The sequence below is a fragment of the Ipomoea nil genome, unplaced genomic scaffold, assembly GCF_001879475.1.
Source record: "Ipomoea nil cultivar Tokyo-kokei standard unplaced genomic scaffold, Asagao_1.1 scaffold0146, whole genome shotgun sequence".
Classification (NCBI taxonomy): domain Eukaryota; kingdom Viridiplantae; phylum Streptophyta; class Magnoliopsida; order Solanales; family Convolvulaceae; genus Ipomoea; species Ipomoea nil.
The window spans coordinates 1,311,230-1,327,687 of record NW_017616574.1 but is presented as its reverse complement, the minus strand read 5'-3'; the positions used below and the strand labels follow the sequence as shown (position 1 = coordinate 1,327,687).

Here is a 16,458-nt window from a genome sequence, read left to right as displayed (position 1 = left end):
ATATTTAGTTTATATTAATAAACAAGTAAACAAAAATTAACTAATAGCAGAAAACTACACTAACCTCTTTAATTTCTAGCCCGTCGTAGCCAAGCTGAATAGCAGAAGAGCAATTGTCCTCTCCACTCGCTTCTCGAAGACTCGCCGCTCACAGCCTCCGCGTCGCTGATGTTTATCGCCAGATTCGCAGCTTCCGCGTCGCCGATTTGGGGAAGACAGTAAGAAACGACAATTCGACAAAGCCACAAGACTCCTAGGGTTATCTGACTTTATACTTTTATATATATATATATATATATATATATATATATATATATATATATATATATATATATATATATATATATATATATATATATATATATATATATATATATATATATATATATATACTAGTTTTTTACGCGCATTGCGCGATTGGGATAATGCCCAATGCTTTTTTGTTAAATAAGTACTTTAAAGTATATTAAGGCAGGATTATATTGAAATTGTTCATGCATAGATAATTGAAGGTTGAATTTGCGTATTTAAATAGGTAATTCTTCTCTCAAAGGTTGAGTCCCAACCCCAAGGGCCCCCCACACTCCGACCCGACAGAGCATTGTGGGAAGTTGTAGATCACGGTGACTTAATGGTTCAGCAGACAGGGCCAAATGCTGATACGCACAAGGAATCTGCCCACTTTGGACATAATTCCCGCACTGCCGCCGCCGAGGTTCAAACCTTGGTCTCTTCTCCCAAATACTACCCACTAAACCATTGAGCTAAGCCTGTGCGAGTTAAATAGGTAATTTTAAGTTTACAAATGCAAGATAATATAGTCAAGATTGATTATAATTGTCAATAAAATAATTGTATAAGTATAGTTGAAACCAAATACGGGACATAAGGGAGAACAAATAAAAATTAGGGCATAAAATATTAAATATATACTAATATTGTTTGAGGAGATTTCGACATTAAGATTTGTGGTTAAGTTCTATTAAGACTTTAATATTAGAATTAGACTAACGGTGAATTAACGGAAAAGTTAAATGGATAATCATATAATTAAGGATAAATTAGAAAATCTTAAAAGAAAAAAATTAAACTTGAACAATATGAACCATTCATTTGATTTAATAATTTGGCGGTCATTTTTTCTACCCAATGTTAATAATTGAATAAATTCGCTGGTCAAATCCGCTAGTATAATCCGCTAACGCTAACCGCTGATTGTCAAACAAGGACATTGCGAGGTAGTTCTCACTTCAATTTGTTGTGTGATTTGAATACTCTCTTTGTCACAAAATCTCTCAAGTAGTTAATATGGTTGGCTTTATTAATTATATTTTTTTTAATTTTTTCATGGTATTAATAAAATACTTGGTAAATAAATATATAACATTATTTTGTATTATAACTTTGATATTTAATTAGAAAAATAGTGCACAAAAAAAGATAATAGATAATGTAGTGAATATAATCAATTGATGAATTTGAATGTAAAAATTTTTACATTTGAGAAAAATAAAGACAATATAACTAATGAAAATATTTCTTTTAATTAATTTATTGATAATTAATAATTTTTTTTCACTGAATAAAGACATTGTAAGGACAATGTAGTGAATATAATCAATTAATAAATTTGAATATAAAGAATTTTTATATTGAAGAAAAATAAAGACAATATAACTAATAAAATTATTTCTCTTATTTAATTTATTGATAATGAATATTTTTTTTTGAATAAAGGCATTGTGGACACATAATTCTAAATTAAAGAAATGCATATGTATTATTTTTTGTTGTAACTACTAAATTATTATTTATATAATTTAATAAGAGTAAAATAGAGTACTAATTATGCCAAGAGTTTAGGCTAAATATCCTAAAGTCTTATCTTACAGGCGTTGTCCTAGGATCAAACTTAGGCTCTGATACCAACTGACACACTCCTAATTTTCAAAACATTTAAAGCTTATGAAATAAAGGCAAATCTATCATTAATACCCAACAGAGCGGAAGCTAACAACATAAGTATCGGGGTGCTATGCCACATCCAGGCTGGAGAACCTAGATGCACCGGCTACACTAACTAATCTAATGCATAATTCATAATTAATATTCAAATACAATCAAGGCGCACAGGCAAATGAAACTAAACTAGATCTGTCTAAGCTAAGTCCACGGGTCCAACTAGCGCACTTCGAAGCTACTGATCAGTACCTGAAAAAACATATGGTGTAACAACCGTCAGCGAATAATGCTGAGTAACCCACTCCCACGCTTTGAGTACAATATAGGTAGATATAAGAAAACCATTTTGAGACTGAGGAATACATATATAGTCCTAAACAACTCTAGCTTTAAACCAAAATCAAGACTCCAGACGCATCAACAGACTGGATACGATAAAACAACATAAAGATACTATCATGCAACCTAGAACCGCAAGACAAGGCAATAACAAGGCTCAGAAATAACAAGCAATAACACCAGCACACACATCCATGATCCAACCATATACCAAGTTCCAACCTTCACGCCTCTCCAACCTTATTTCAGTTCCAACCTGTACCTCCAGGCCACCCTTATAACGTCTTCATTATTCCTCTAGAGCACTCATACTCCCCACTGACATACCGCAAACAAGACCACCAATCTGATAGCATCGCGGTGCCATATAACATGATCTGTGCCTTTAGCTATGAAATGTGAGTGTTGATGCATGATCTTGTGAAAATGCATATCTAGAGCTTGTGTTTATGGTTCATTTGTGCCATTGCTTGGCATTTCCTTTGATTCAAGTCATTTTGTTGTATTGGGTGAGATTTGACATGTTTTGGACTTGAATTTGAGTTTGGAGATGAAAATCCCCGAAGGGATTATTTTGGTACAGGACGTGTACCCACGGGCGGAACGGCGGGCGGGGCACCACCCGCCGCCCCACCCGCGGATACAAGGCTTGTGGGAGTGTGTTCCCGCGGGCGGGGCACTACCCATGGATCCACACGCGGGGAACAAGTTGGCTTTGTTTGGGGATTTGTTCCCCGTGATTCTTTTGACTCGGTATTTGGTCTTTTGACTTCCCGATGTTCTTTTGTGGAACTATTTGAGTGTCTTCTTGATGTTTTGTATGTCTAGAACTATATGGTAGGATTCCATATAGGTTTTGGTGTCGTGAATCGTGCTAAGTGTTCAACATTGTGATTCGATGAACCGTGATGAGTCTTGTGTGTTCTTCGGAACTATCTTTGGTTTACCCATTTGATAGGCATGTTAGTTCGGTATTTAAATGCTAGCATATGTGTTATTTGTACCTTCCTATTGGTTGATGATAACTTGTGTTATTCATCGTTGTTGTTGTTGGGATGTGACCCACTCCTTGATTGAGTATGGTTTCATATCTTCGTTGTGATCCATTGATTGATTCCTGTTGAGGTGTGATGCGTGTGTGGCTTTACCTGGATTGCACGATTAGTGGTATGGGACACTAGTCACCAAGGTATTGCAGCGGTTCTCGTGGTGGCCGTGACGTGACTATGGAGTTGTGACCTTTGTGTAAGGTTCACGTGATTCTTGGGTGGCATGTGTTGCCGTGTGTGTGATCGGTACCCTCGTGTACTATGAAATCGATGGTTCTGTTGGAGAGGGGACGACGGTCCTCGAAGGGAAAAGGTTGGACTTGGTGTACAAGGGTCCTGGAGGTAAAGGTTGGAACTAGATATAAGGTTGGGGGTAGCTATAAGGTTGGAACCGGGCATAAGGAAGGCATATCAACTCGTGATGAGTGATGTCACGAGGGTTTGTGTAGCCGTTGTTGTGAGTTCTCTTCTTGTGACGTGTGTAGTCACAAGGGCATGTGGTGCCTAGGCATGTGTTGCCATCGGTCTTGTCTTTATCTTGGTGTTGTGGTTATCCTTTGTGGTTTTGGGATGTGTTCCCGTATCCTTGTTGAGAGTGTTGAGTCTTTTGTTGACTATTGCTCTTGGTTTTGTACTTATATACTTATGTATTCCGTTTCGAAAATGGCTTTACAACTTATATCTTATCTATGTATGATATTTCACATGTATTGATGGGTTACCAACATTATTCGCTGACCGGGCGTCGTCCCATGTTTTATTGTGTTCTTTCAGCTGATGTCTAGGCGAGTGCGCATTCTAGTACTTGCTAGTGTAGCTTCTCCCGCTTGTTTTATGGCCTGTGTGCCGGTTTAGTTGTAGACCTTTGAGACTATGGATTAGTTGTAAACAATGCAGATATTGCCGTAGCGTTCATCCTTTTTGGTGAACGTGGCATAACACCCCGTGTTTTGGATTTATGTTATCTAGTTATCTTTCAGTCTTCCGCTGTGTTTGTTGTTTAGTTCAGTTATCTGCATGTTTAAGGCATTTAAATAGCTTGTTTTTAGGGGGTGTTACAGGTCACCCATTATGTGACTGCGGTAAGTCAAGCACGCTTAACCACGGTTGTCCCGATGAGAGAAGGGTAGAACTGGCAACGTTCTACTTCTGCCAAGAAGCTGATCTGTGGTGGGTCCATGAGGGTCCGACCTTCCTTGAAGAGCCTGAGCTTGGTTGGTCCGCGCTTAAGGATAGGATGCGCGAGAGGTTTTACCCAGCGCATGTGCGAGCCGCCATGTTTGATGAGTTCCTTCACCTGCAGCAAGGATCCCTGTCTGTGGTCGAGTACCACAAGAAGTTGTTGGAGTTGGCGCGCTTTGCTCGGATGCTTGTGCCTACGGAGCTTGCTAAGGTTGAGAGATTCGTTGCTGGTCTGAATTATGAGGGACGAAAAGCGTTGACGGTGAGTAGGCCAAGTTCCCTTAAGGATGCGTATCTGAGTGCCGCGGATCTGTATCGTGTTCAGCAGCTTCAGAAATGATCTTACGAGCTAGCTAGGAAGAGGGTTGAGAGCGGAGGTTCTTCCACCTTTAAGAAGCCATGACCGAGTTTTCAGACCAAGAACGTGTCATCCTCCTCTCAAGGACTTAACCGGATGGATAAAGGGAATCAAGTCAAGACACCTCCTTGTCATAGGCGTGGGAAGTTGCATGCTGGTCAGAACTGCAGCGGCTACGCGTTGCGATTTTTTTGTTGTGGTGATAGAGGTCACAAGGTTGCGGAGTGCCCCCAGCAAGCCAATCAGCGGGTGTTGCCACCACCCCCGGGAGTCGGAGGAGCCCAGGGAGGTAGTTCGGGTCGTGGAGCAGTTGGAGCTAGGCCGCCAGGGAGAGTCTTCGTGATGGGGCGTTCGCAGACTGAGTCTAAGGGTTTGGTGGAAGAGGAGTTGGCAGGTAATCCTATCCTAGCCTATTCTTGTTTTTCACAAATATCGTGTTCTTTGTTGTCTTGAGTGTTACCTCATGTTTCGTTGTTGTCTATATGAGTTACTTGGCAATCCTTGACATGTTTTCCTTTGGTATTGATTCCTTTGGAGTTAGGTGTAAACTCTTCTTGTTAAGTGACTTCTTTAGTTTGGTCTATAAGTTTCGTTGTGGAGTTAGCTATCCATCTTGGAAATGAGTTGTGCTTGGGTCAATTCTACAATCCTTATATTTGGTCATTCTTGCAACTATCTTTTTGAGAAATCCTTTAAATTTTCCCAAGTATCCTTTGAAATTTGAAATTAGTAAATCCATACCAAAAATCCTTTCTTGTGTAGCTTAAAAGCCAAGCCAAAATGTTTAATTGTAACCCCTTGAATTTCAAACCTGGGCCTAATCTTTGCCAACCCAACCTTTAAACCACTTGAGCTAATTATCTTCCTTAGAACTTACTCAATTTTAATTTCATCTAAACCGTAAATTCCCACTTTACCCAAATCCCAAAATTTAATCATCTTTTCCCCAATTTTTCCCACAATCCCTAATTCCCCAATTTTTCCCACACTACAAGAAAAATCATGAATCGCGACGGAAACTCGCGACGGACTACATTTCATCGCCATTTAGCTACCGACTACATTCCGTTGCTAAATGGCGACGGAAACGGCGACGGAATTAAATTCTGTCGTGTATCTTGGCGCAAAGATAAGATAAAGTCCGCGAAATATTGGCGGCAAATATTCACGACCGAATTGGCGACGGAAGTAATTTACGTCGTCCATTTTGCGACCGAAAAGGCGACCGATTTGTGTTCCGTCGTTAAATGGCGACGGAATTGGCGACCGATTTGATCCCGTCCTTAAATGAATTAAATTTTAGATTATGGACTAAATATGGCGACGGAAATTGCGACCACCTAGATTCCGTCGCAATATTTTAATTAAATTTTATTTTTCTTCTACTTAAACGCTGCGTTTTGACTACGAAATTAGAATTAAATTAAAATAAAAAACCTTTTTAACCCTAAGTCCTAAAATCTCTCAAAGACATCAGAACTCCCTCGTGAACACTCTATCGCATACACTCAATAGCGAACACTCTATCGTAGAAGACAGCAGCACACCGCCGTCGTCATCACCGTGCAGCCGTCGTCGTGCCGCCGTGGTCATGACCAAAACTCCATAGCCGTCGCCTCCTCCTCCATTTCTGACCGGTAATTCATTTTCTCTTCATCCTTTTTTTTTTTGACTTTATTGACTTGATTTTCCAAGTTTGATGAATCTGTTCTAAATTCATGAAATTGACTTGTAGAACAATCTCTGCATCATAATGTATAATTATTTTTTAAATTTCATTTTAAAATAGTCATCATATGTCTTAAATTAGAAGAATGGCGTAGGGGTAATGCTTGTGTTGTTAATTGTTTTTCGTGTTTATGACCATGAATTTGGAATTTGAAAAAAAGTGAAATGATGATTGTAGTTTAGAATCATTGGAATGATAGCTCCTGGTTTACATGACAGTGTGTGGTTGTGGACTTAGTGATCCCAGTGGATTTATCACATTAGTATATTGGACTATTCTAACACATTATATATAAGACAAACTTTTATCCTTTTTGGTACGCATTATAAGACAAAATTATATATGATTCCCTATCCTGTACTGTTTTAGGCTTTTAGCTTGGTTATTGGTACTGAAAGTTCTGCACTGTGTTTCTTGAATCAGCCCCATTCCAAAGGGAGCCAGATCTGGCATAATCAGATATTCATAGCCCAGTTATAGCCAAACATAGTATTGGAATTAATTGTTTGATTCCTTGCTTGTTGTGAAACATAGTTGTGGTGGTCCTCTTGATATGTAAAACTCAATACTTGTCTACTATTCAGTTTGCTGGTGTTTGCATTAGATGTATAGAGTTTAGTGAATCTAAGGATTTTGAGTTTGTAAAACAAAAAGAATATGTAAAACATAGTTGAGTTTGCTGTAATGTTTTGGCTTTTCTTCTAAATTTTGCAATGAATTCGTTTCTACAAATTAAAAGATTAAATTTATTTATAAGAAGCTAATGGCTGGTTATAATTACATTTTTAGATCCTTCCAAAATTAAACAAAAAAGATCAAAAGTGACTGCCTAACCAACTAATCATTCATCTAGCCATGATGATTTGCATGCTTGGAGGACAAGCACTTGAATACAAACATTTATTATAAGGGTCATTTGTTGTAATGTGATTGGATCTTTTCTTATTTGATTGGAGAATGTTGCTGATTGTTTACATATTTTGTACATATTTAGTTGGGTGTTGCATTCTGTGTGGTACTTTCAGTGCTGCAGGCCTTTTCCCTGGTTATAAAATTAATATAAAATTGACATACATAACCTGAAAATAACATTACCTGCTGTAACTGATCCTCTTGGAGAGTTGACATACATAACCATATCTTGTCAATATATACATTAATAAGATCAGAAAATAAATTACAATGGAAATGAAACTAAAAATTTTCACAGATTTTTTAGAACAAAACATTTGTCATATGAGTAATGAGAAATAGAAACGGAAAATTGAACCGGAGGACCAAAAGTGATACTAGTTAGAAAGTCATGGACTTAATTTGAAAAAAAAAATAATAGTCAAGGACCAAAAGTGCTTCAAATATGATAGTCAAAGGATCAAAAGTGATACTTACTCTTTTTTAAAATATTAGAGGCGGTTATTAAGTATCGCTAAATAATTTTTTGTTTTTATAATTATGTGTCGCTAAATGTTTTGTATATGCTATTCTTGAGTATCTATTTGGAATAATAGTCTTATGTCATATGAATTGATTGGCAGGGTAGGCTATAAAGTCTTGAATTTGTGGTGTTCAAGTATCTAAATCTTGAATTTTTGCTGTTCAAGTATCTAAATATTGAATTTGTGGTGTTCAACTGTCTTGTGGCTTTCTTGCATAATTGGAACTGCAAGTTCTTTTGATCTATATGCTTTCTCCTAGCATCTTGTGTCTTTATTAAGCATTTTTTCCAGGTTACTGAGAAAGCATGATGAGTTTGAAGTGTTAGAACTGTGTGTGTTACTGCATTGTGCTTTTGACATGTTAAACATGATGAGTTTGTTTTTTAAATGAAATTTTATCATCCATTTTGATTTTGCCTTGTTAAATTTTTAAAACATGGTTGATTGTGATTATTACAGGATTTGTTTCACTTGGGGAACTATTAATTAGAGTTGAAGACTCAAACAGAAGTGGATCCTCAAAGCGTTTGACTTCAGCATCCAATACTGGTAAGGAAGATGTAGTGTATTGTATTTTAATTCTAAACTGATGTAGTGTATAATGCTTGGGAGATAAAGGCTAAAAGAAGATATGCTGATTACATAAGCAGAATAAGGAAAAAACCAAGACCTCCCTATGTCCCACCAGAAATATGGACAAAATGGAATGATGTTTGGAATTCTGAGGAGGGCAAGAAGAAAACAGAATTGGCTAGGAGAAATAGGCGTGGAGGAGTTTTAACTGGAGTTGCTCAATCTACCCATACCACAGGATCAACACCTCACGTAAAAGTTGCAGCTCAACTTGTAAGTTCATTTGAATTGTTTAAGTTATAAGTATTATGTGTTTTGTATTATATGGAAAGAAGATATGGAAACTTGAGATTTATTTGAACTTGAATGATTTGATAATAAGGATTGATTGAACTTAGGAGTAGAAATTGCAGAGTTAATTTGGGAAGCACTAGCCTAAATCTTTTATTGAGGATTCTAGGTAGAATGAATAACTAGAGTTTACTTGATTCCAACTTTTATGTTTTTTGTTGATTGTGATTGTGTTTTATTGTGTTTATTGATTGATTTGGAGATTATAATTGAATTGTATTATATATTGAACAGGGAGATAGTCTTATATACAAAGGAAACTCTGTCGAAATTTTTCTTACTTTAATAATTGCTTTTGTTTGTTAAATATAATTTGTAGAAAGGACAATTGGGTCATTGTCCATCGTATTATGAACTGTTCAGGCATACACATACCAAACAACACGATGGGCAAACATTCATAGTTGAAAAAGCCAAACAAATTCATGTAAGTTTAATTTGTTTTAAGTTTTTAAAATATATATGCCTTTACATATATTTTGTACTAAATCTCTAACATATTTTAGGAACAAGTTGAATCGCAACGGGAGATGTTGGCAGAAAATGGAGAGCAGGTGGATGACAATCAATTATACTATGACGCGGTTGGTGGACACGATAAGAAAAGAAGAGTTTATGGACTTGGTTCATATGGTTGTTTTGTTGTTTATGGTCCAACTAATGATAACACTTCTAGCAATATGACACCAACATCGCGACCACCCGACAATGCTACTTCTACTTCTGCAAATGTACAACATGAAATTCAGAGTTTGAAGGAAACTATTCTCCTTATGCAACAAGGACTTGATGCTATTGATGGCGGGAGAGCGGGTACTTCATCATCACCTCCATCTCAAATCAATTGATTTTAATGGTTGTTTGTTAATGTTGTTTAGACTTGAATTGACTATTATATTATGTATTAAGTGTGGATTGATAATGTATTATTATGTTGTTTAGACTTGAATTGACTATTATATTATGTATTAAGTGTGGATTGATAATGTATTATTATGTTGTTTAGAGTGTAATTGACGATTATATTATGTATGAAATGTGGGTTGGTAATGTATTAGTATTTTAACTTAATTTAGGGAGGTGTATTCAATCATGACTTTCATAGAGTTTTAAAGACTTTTATAAACTTTAAAAGTTTGGAGGTATTCAATTCAAACTTTTAAAGAGTCTTTAAAAGTCAGGCGGTATTCAATCAAGATTTTTAAAGAGTCTTTAAAAGTTGTGTGGTATTCGATTAAGACTTTTAAAGAGTCTTTAAAAGTCATGTGGTATTCAAAAAGTTATGAACTTTGGTAGACTTTTTAATTTTAAGACTTTTGTAGACTTTTCCTTCTCAAATATAAATAGTTGAAATCCAACCATCAACCCCAAGATTTCAAAATTTTCTTTCTTACAACTTTGAATGTTTTCTCTCCCTATTAAAACTCTATTTTTTTCTCCCTATTTAAACTTTATAAACCTATCTAAATTCAATAAAAAAAAATTTTTCTTCATTATCCTATATTTTCCTCATACCTAAACTCTACTAATTTTTTTCTCTCTCTCTCTCCTAAACTTTACAATCTTCATATAAAAATTTGAAATAATATTATTTTTACTTCATTATTGCTTGTTTATATTGATTTTTATTTTTTCTATGAATTTTTTATCCCTAACTTTCTCTAATTCCCTCTAAATACATGAACAAAGCAAAATTTTCATTGTCAAATTTTTGTATATGTTTCATAATATTCATATAAATACTTATATATTTTGTTTTTTTTATTCTTTTTATGCTTATATTCGTAATATATATTTTTCCTTTTTAAACAACAGGTTACTATGAATAGCGAACTACTGTTCGCCATAACAATTTGGGGTTGCAAACAGTAACACCTTGTTGCTACTTGCAGTCTCAAATTGCTATTGCAAATAATAGTACTTTGCGTGATAGATGCCTAGCAATATATCAAGTATAATTTTTTATATATATATTATTAATATTATATTTTTATTTTTTATTTTAGGGAACTTGTAATTATATTTTTAAATATTTTATTTGATCAGTTGTTTTATTAATAATATATATAAGTAATTAGCATTTTTTAAAAGAATAAGTAATTAGCATATAAGTCTCAGCATACTAGGGATAAAAATAATAATCTTGAGAATGTTGATATGGGTGAAGAACTATATAATAAGAAGAATTTTATGATATACTATAAATGTTTTGTAAGAAAATTATAAATGATAAGAATCAAAATCATTGAAAGTTTGTAAGGATGTATTCAATTTAGAATTTCAATGACTTTTGTAGACTTTTTAAAATAAAAAGTTGATAAAAATCTATAAATTTTTTTTATATAGACTTTTATAGAGTCTTATAAAGTTTTAAAAAGTTTTAAACAACTCTATGAAAGTCAATCAAAGTTTATTAAAATCAATCATTTTAAAAGTCTTTAAAACTCTACAAAAGTCATGATTGAATACACCCCCTTTAGAATTATGTTATCTTTTATTTTAAAAACATTCATTACTATTTAAAATCACAATTTTATTTTTAAATAATTCAAAAACGCGACGGAATATTTGTTGCTAAGGAAGCGACGGAATTACGACGGAAAACATTTCCGTTGCGAAATTAGAGACGGAATTGCCGACCGAAAAGATAATATGGCGACGAAATATTCGGTTTAGAAATAACGACGGATTTGCGACGGAAACAGTTTCGTTGCGAATTTGGCGACGAAAATTGCGATGGAATAATTCCGTCGCCATTTGGCGACGGAAATAGTCCGTCGCGAATTCCGTCGCCAAATGTTGCGACGGAATTATTCCGTCGTCTACCAAAATACGACATGGTGATAGACGACGGAATAAATTCCGTCGCCATTCCGTCGCAAAACGCGATTCGCGACGGAATATTGCCCATTTTTCCGTCGCGATTCGTGATTTTTCTTGTAGTGCCACAATCCCTAATTCCCCAATTTTTCCTTTCTTCTTCTTCCCTACCCGTGAACCCCGAGAACCCACCCCCACCCATCGCCACCAGCAACCCGCCACCCCACCGCCGGCGTAGCAGCCAGCCGCCACCGCCTCGCGGTCCGTTGCCGACGTGCGCCGCCTGCCGGAGCTGCCCGGTTCGCCGAAGCCGAGAGAGAGAGAGAGAGCAACGAGGGAGAGAGAGAGCGGCGAGAGTGAGAGAGAGCGGTCGAGAGAGAAGAAAAAGAGGAGAAGCCCTGGGTCCTTTTGTTGAGCTTTCGGTCATCATCAATCATGCCTAGAAGGTCAAGTTTGGCAAGAAAAATGGAATGGGTGGATGCCCATTATCTCGTTCTTAAAGGTAAAGCTTTTGATCCGGAATATTTTCCTAATTCCTTGTTGGATATGCTTAGATTCCAAGGTTTGTTGGATGGGTTCCTCGCCATAAGGGCCGAAACTTACCCGAGTTTAGTAAAGGAATTTTATCGTCACATGGTTGTGACAAAGGAGGGTGATAAGCTTGAAATCACTTCTAAAGTGAGAGGTGTGAAGGTTGTGCTTTTTGAGAAGAGGCTGGCTCAGCTTTTGAGTTTATCTGCTTCAGGAGTTGCTCAGTATAGTGGCCATTCATGGATTAGTACGGATACCATGGGGTACCGGGACTATTTAAGTTATATGTTGGGCCGTACGAGTAGTTTCACTCAAGCTTCAAGGTCGGAGAAAAAGTGGTTGTCCGCGGAGTAACGGATTTTGGTTTTGTTGGTATCGGATTGTTTGTTGCCTAATAACAACAAAAGCAGTTTGTTGGGAAAGTTGGAGTGCACCATTGCCTTTGCCTCAAGAATATGGTTAAGTTCAACTTGCCAGCATTGATGTTGCAGCATATGGTTTTCTGTCGGGATCATAACCGGAAAAGCCTACCGTATGGGATGGTGTTGAGTTGGATTTTGGTTAGGAAAGGTGTAAGCGCGGTTGGTTGTCTCCCGAAGGCCGTGGGAAAGATGGTGTTGGATGCCACCAATCTTCGGAGTTGTAATTTGTTTTAGTTGGAAGATGGTGACTACATCATGCTTGAAGAAGTGGCAAGAAAAACACCTGAAGAAAGGGCAAAGTTGGCAACGGAGCTTGGGATTCATGCCGGGAAGTTGAGCCTCGCTATCCAGAGTTTGGGCGGTGATGAAGAAGTTGAGGAGGAAGCAGACCAAGAAGAAGAAGTGGAAGCACCGGAAGTTGCCGAAGCCGAAGAAAGTGATTCGAATAGTGAGGAAAATCGAAGAAGGAGAGAAGCTCGCACGAAGAGGGAGCACGATGCCATGGCGCATGAGGAGCGCGTTGTCACCTTGCTTCCCCAACAGAACAGCATGATCGCAGAAGGCTTCGCGTTTATGAAGGCGCAGTTTGTCGCAGTGCACCAGAGGTTAGACCAGATCGAAGCCAGTTCAAGCCGCAGAGGAGAAGATGAAGAGGAGTCTGAGGAGGCTGAGGAGTCGGAGAGTGAGGAGTTCTAGCTTGTGTTGTGGTAAACCCGTTCGCCTTTTCCTTGTTGTTGTTTTCTTCTTAGCCGTTGTTAGTTTGGTAGTAGTTTGCTGTTTGCCTGGGATGCTTGTTTTGCTTGTTGCTTTGTTGTTTAGTTAGCCTAGTAGTTGGTGTTGGTTGTCTAGTTCTTGGTTGTTGTCTAGAAGTCGGTGTTTGTGTTGAGGCTAGAGTTCTTGATGCTCAATCTATCCGTTTGTTAAACTCTTGCCAATCCTTGATTTGAAACGCCTTCTTTCTTGCTTTGGAATACTTCATTGCCTTGGAATTTTGTGAAATCTTTTGGAGTCTTTGACCAAAAGAGTTTGTTCTTGAACCTCTTGTCACAATGTTGTTTGTTTTCACCGTTTGCCTTTAATTCGTCGTACCCAAGCTTCGGGGACGAAGCTTCTTTGAAGGGGGAGAGGATGTGACACCCCGAAATCCAAATTCAATTAAGGGATTAATTGAGAAATTAATCCTATTTCAATTTTTAATTTAATTCCTGAAATTTAATAGTTGGGACAATTAATTGACTAGTCAACCCCAAAATCAAAGTTGTACATTGAGCTTTGTAAGGAGTTCCCTTGTTCCTTACACTTCCTTATGTTAGTAAGGGTATTCTTGACCTTTCACTTGTTGTTGGTATTGTAACCTAATCTAGTAGACCACCTTCATTCTCTCCTTACACTTTTCTAAAAATCTAGCTCCACCTTCTCTCTAAAAAGGTGAGTAGCTTTTCTTCCAAGCCAAGTTGGAACCTTGCCAAAACTTCAAGAGTTGCTTCCAAGATTCAACATTTCTTATATTTGGGCATCTAGGAGGGTAAGATCTAAGTTCATCTTGTGTTTTTGGTTTTATCTAAGGTGTCTTTTCTTAAAGATAGGATCTTTATGATCTTTTGGTATGTTCTTGAAGTGGGTTTGGAAGGTGAGCCTAGTGAGGAGCTTGTTGAGGTGTAAAGTGAAGTCTTTAGTCTACAAGAGGTAACTCATGCTCTACAAAACCTATTTTGCTTACCTATATGTGATTTCTTAGATTCTACATGTGTTTTGCTATGAAATGTGAGTGTTGATGCATGATCTTGTGAAAATGCATATCTAGAGCTTGTGTTTAGGGTTCATTTGTGTCATTGCTTGGCATTTCCTTTGATTCAAGTCATTTTGTTGTATTGGGTGAGATTTGACATGTTTTGGACTTGAATTTGAGTTTGGAGATGAAAATCCCCAAAGGGATTGTTTTGGTACAGGACGTGTACCCACGGGCGGAACGGCGGGCGGGGCACCACCCGCCGCCCCACCCGCGGGTACTAGGCTTGTGGGAGTGTGTTCCCGCGGGCGGGGCACTACCCGTGGGTCCACCCGCGGGGAACAAGTTGGTTTTGTTTGGGGATTTGTTCCCCGTGATTCTTTTGACTCGGTATTTGGTCTTTTGACTTCCCGATGTTCTTTTGTGGAACTATTTGAGTGTCTTCTTGATGTTTCGTATGTCTAGAACTATATGGTAGGATTCCATATAAGTTTTGGTGTCGTGAATCGTGCTAAGTGTTCAACATTGTGATTTGTTGAACCGTGATGAGTCTTGTGTGTTCTTCGGAACTATCTTTGGTTTACCCGTTTGATAAGCATGCTAGTTCGGTATTTAAATGCTAGCATGTGTGTTGTTTGTACCTTCCTATTGGTTGATGATAACTTGTGTTATTCATCGTTGTTGTTGTTGGGCTGTGACCCACTCCTTGATTGAGTATGATTTCATATATTCGTTGTGATCCATTGATTGATTCCTGTTGAGGTGTGATGCGTGTGTGGCTTTACCTGGATTGCACGATTAGTGGTATGGGACACTAGTCACCAAGGTATTGCAGCGGTCCTCGTGGTGGCCCTGACGTGATTATGGAGTTGTGACCTTTGTGTAAGGTTCAAGTGATTCTTGGGTGGCATGTGTTGCCGTGTGTGTGATCGGTACTCTCGTGTACTATGAAATCGGTGGTTCTGTTGGAGATCTGTTGGAGAGGGGACGACGGTCCTCGGAGGGAAAAGGTTGGACTTGGTGTACAAGGGTCCTAGAGGTAAAGGTTGGAACTAGATATAAGGTTGGGGGTAGCCATAAGGTTGGAACCGGGCATAAGGAAGGCATATCAACTCGTGATGAGTGATGTCACGAGGGCTTGTGTAGCCGTTGTTGTGAGTTCTCTTCTTGTGACGTGTGTAGTCACAAGGGCATGTGGTGCCTAGGCATGTGTTGCCATCGGTCTTGTCTTTATCTTGGTGTTGTGGTTATCCTTTGTGGTTTTGAGATGTGTTCCCGTATCCTTGTTGAGAGTGTTGAGTCTTGTGTTGACTATTGCTCTTGGTTTTGTACTTATATATTTATGTATTCCGTTTCGAAAATGGCTTTACAACTTATATCTTATCTATGTATGATATTTCACATGTATTGATGGGTTACCAACATTATTCGCTGACCGGGCGTCGTCCCATGTTTTATTGTGTTCTTCCAGGTGATGTGTAGGCAAGTGCGCAGTCTAGTACTTGCCAGTGTAGCTTCTCCCGCTTGTTTTATGGCCCAGATATTACCGTAGCGTTCATCATTTTTGGTGAACGTGGCATAACACCCCGTGTTTTGGATTTATGTTATCTAGTTATCTTTCAGTCTTCCGCTGTGTTTGTTGTTTAGTTCAGTTATCTGCATGTTTAAGGCTTTTAAATAGCTTATTTTTAGGGGATGTTACAGGTCACCCATTATGTGACTGCGGTAAGTCAAGCACGCTTAACCACAGAGTTCATTGACTATCTAGTTATCATATCTTACTTAAAACCAATTGGTGATTAGTAAGTGGACATTAACCATTTAACCACATCCCTCCATGATAAGCCACAATGCCACATCTCGAATCGAGCAAAAGTGAATTCGGCCAACCTGACTAACGCCCAACAATTTTTTAATTATGTAAAGTAACAATGAATATTATGTAATTATTTTAGTTGGGGAGAATATTATTTTTTA

The 16,458-nt window shown here is 37.7% G+C and overlaps 1 protein-coding gene across 1 annotated transcript; it reads left to right on the top strand.

Annotated features, from left to right (window-relative positions):
* Positions 1 to 5,232: 5,232 nt before the first annotated feature.
* Positions 5,233 to 9,988, top strand: LOC109173928. Its single transcript, XM_019323253.1, has 5 exons — positions 5,233 to 5,284; positions 8,515 to 8,604; positions 8,651 to 8,901; positions 9,299 to 9,406; positions 9,486 to 9,988. Exons 1-5 carry the CDS (start codon positions 5,233 to 5,235, stop codon positions 9,825 to 9,827), a joined length of 843 nt encoding a protein of 280 aa, XP_019178798.1. The 3' UTR covers positions 9,828 to 9,988.
* The last annotated feature ends 6,470 nt before the right edge of the window (positions 9,989 to 16,458 follow it).

Excerpts from the sequence above, each read along its gene's own strand:
- LOC109173928 (XM_019323253.1), top strand. The coding sequence starts at position 5,233 with ATGGGGCGTTCGCAGACTGAGTCTAAGGGTTTGGTGGAAGAGGAGTTG. Across the intron at positions 5,285-8,514 it reads GGTGGAAGAGGAGTTGGCAG|GATTTGTTTCACTTGGGGAA; the intron begins GTAATCCTATCC and ends TGATTATTACAG. Across the intron at positions 8,902-9,298 it reads TAAAAGTTGCAGCTCAACTT|AAAGGACAATTGGGTCATTG; the intron begins GTAAGTTCATTT and ends TATAATTTGTAG.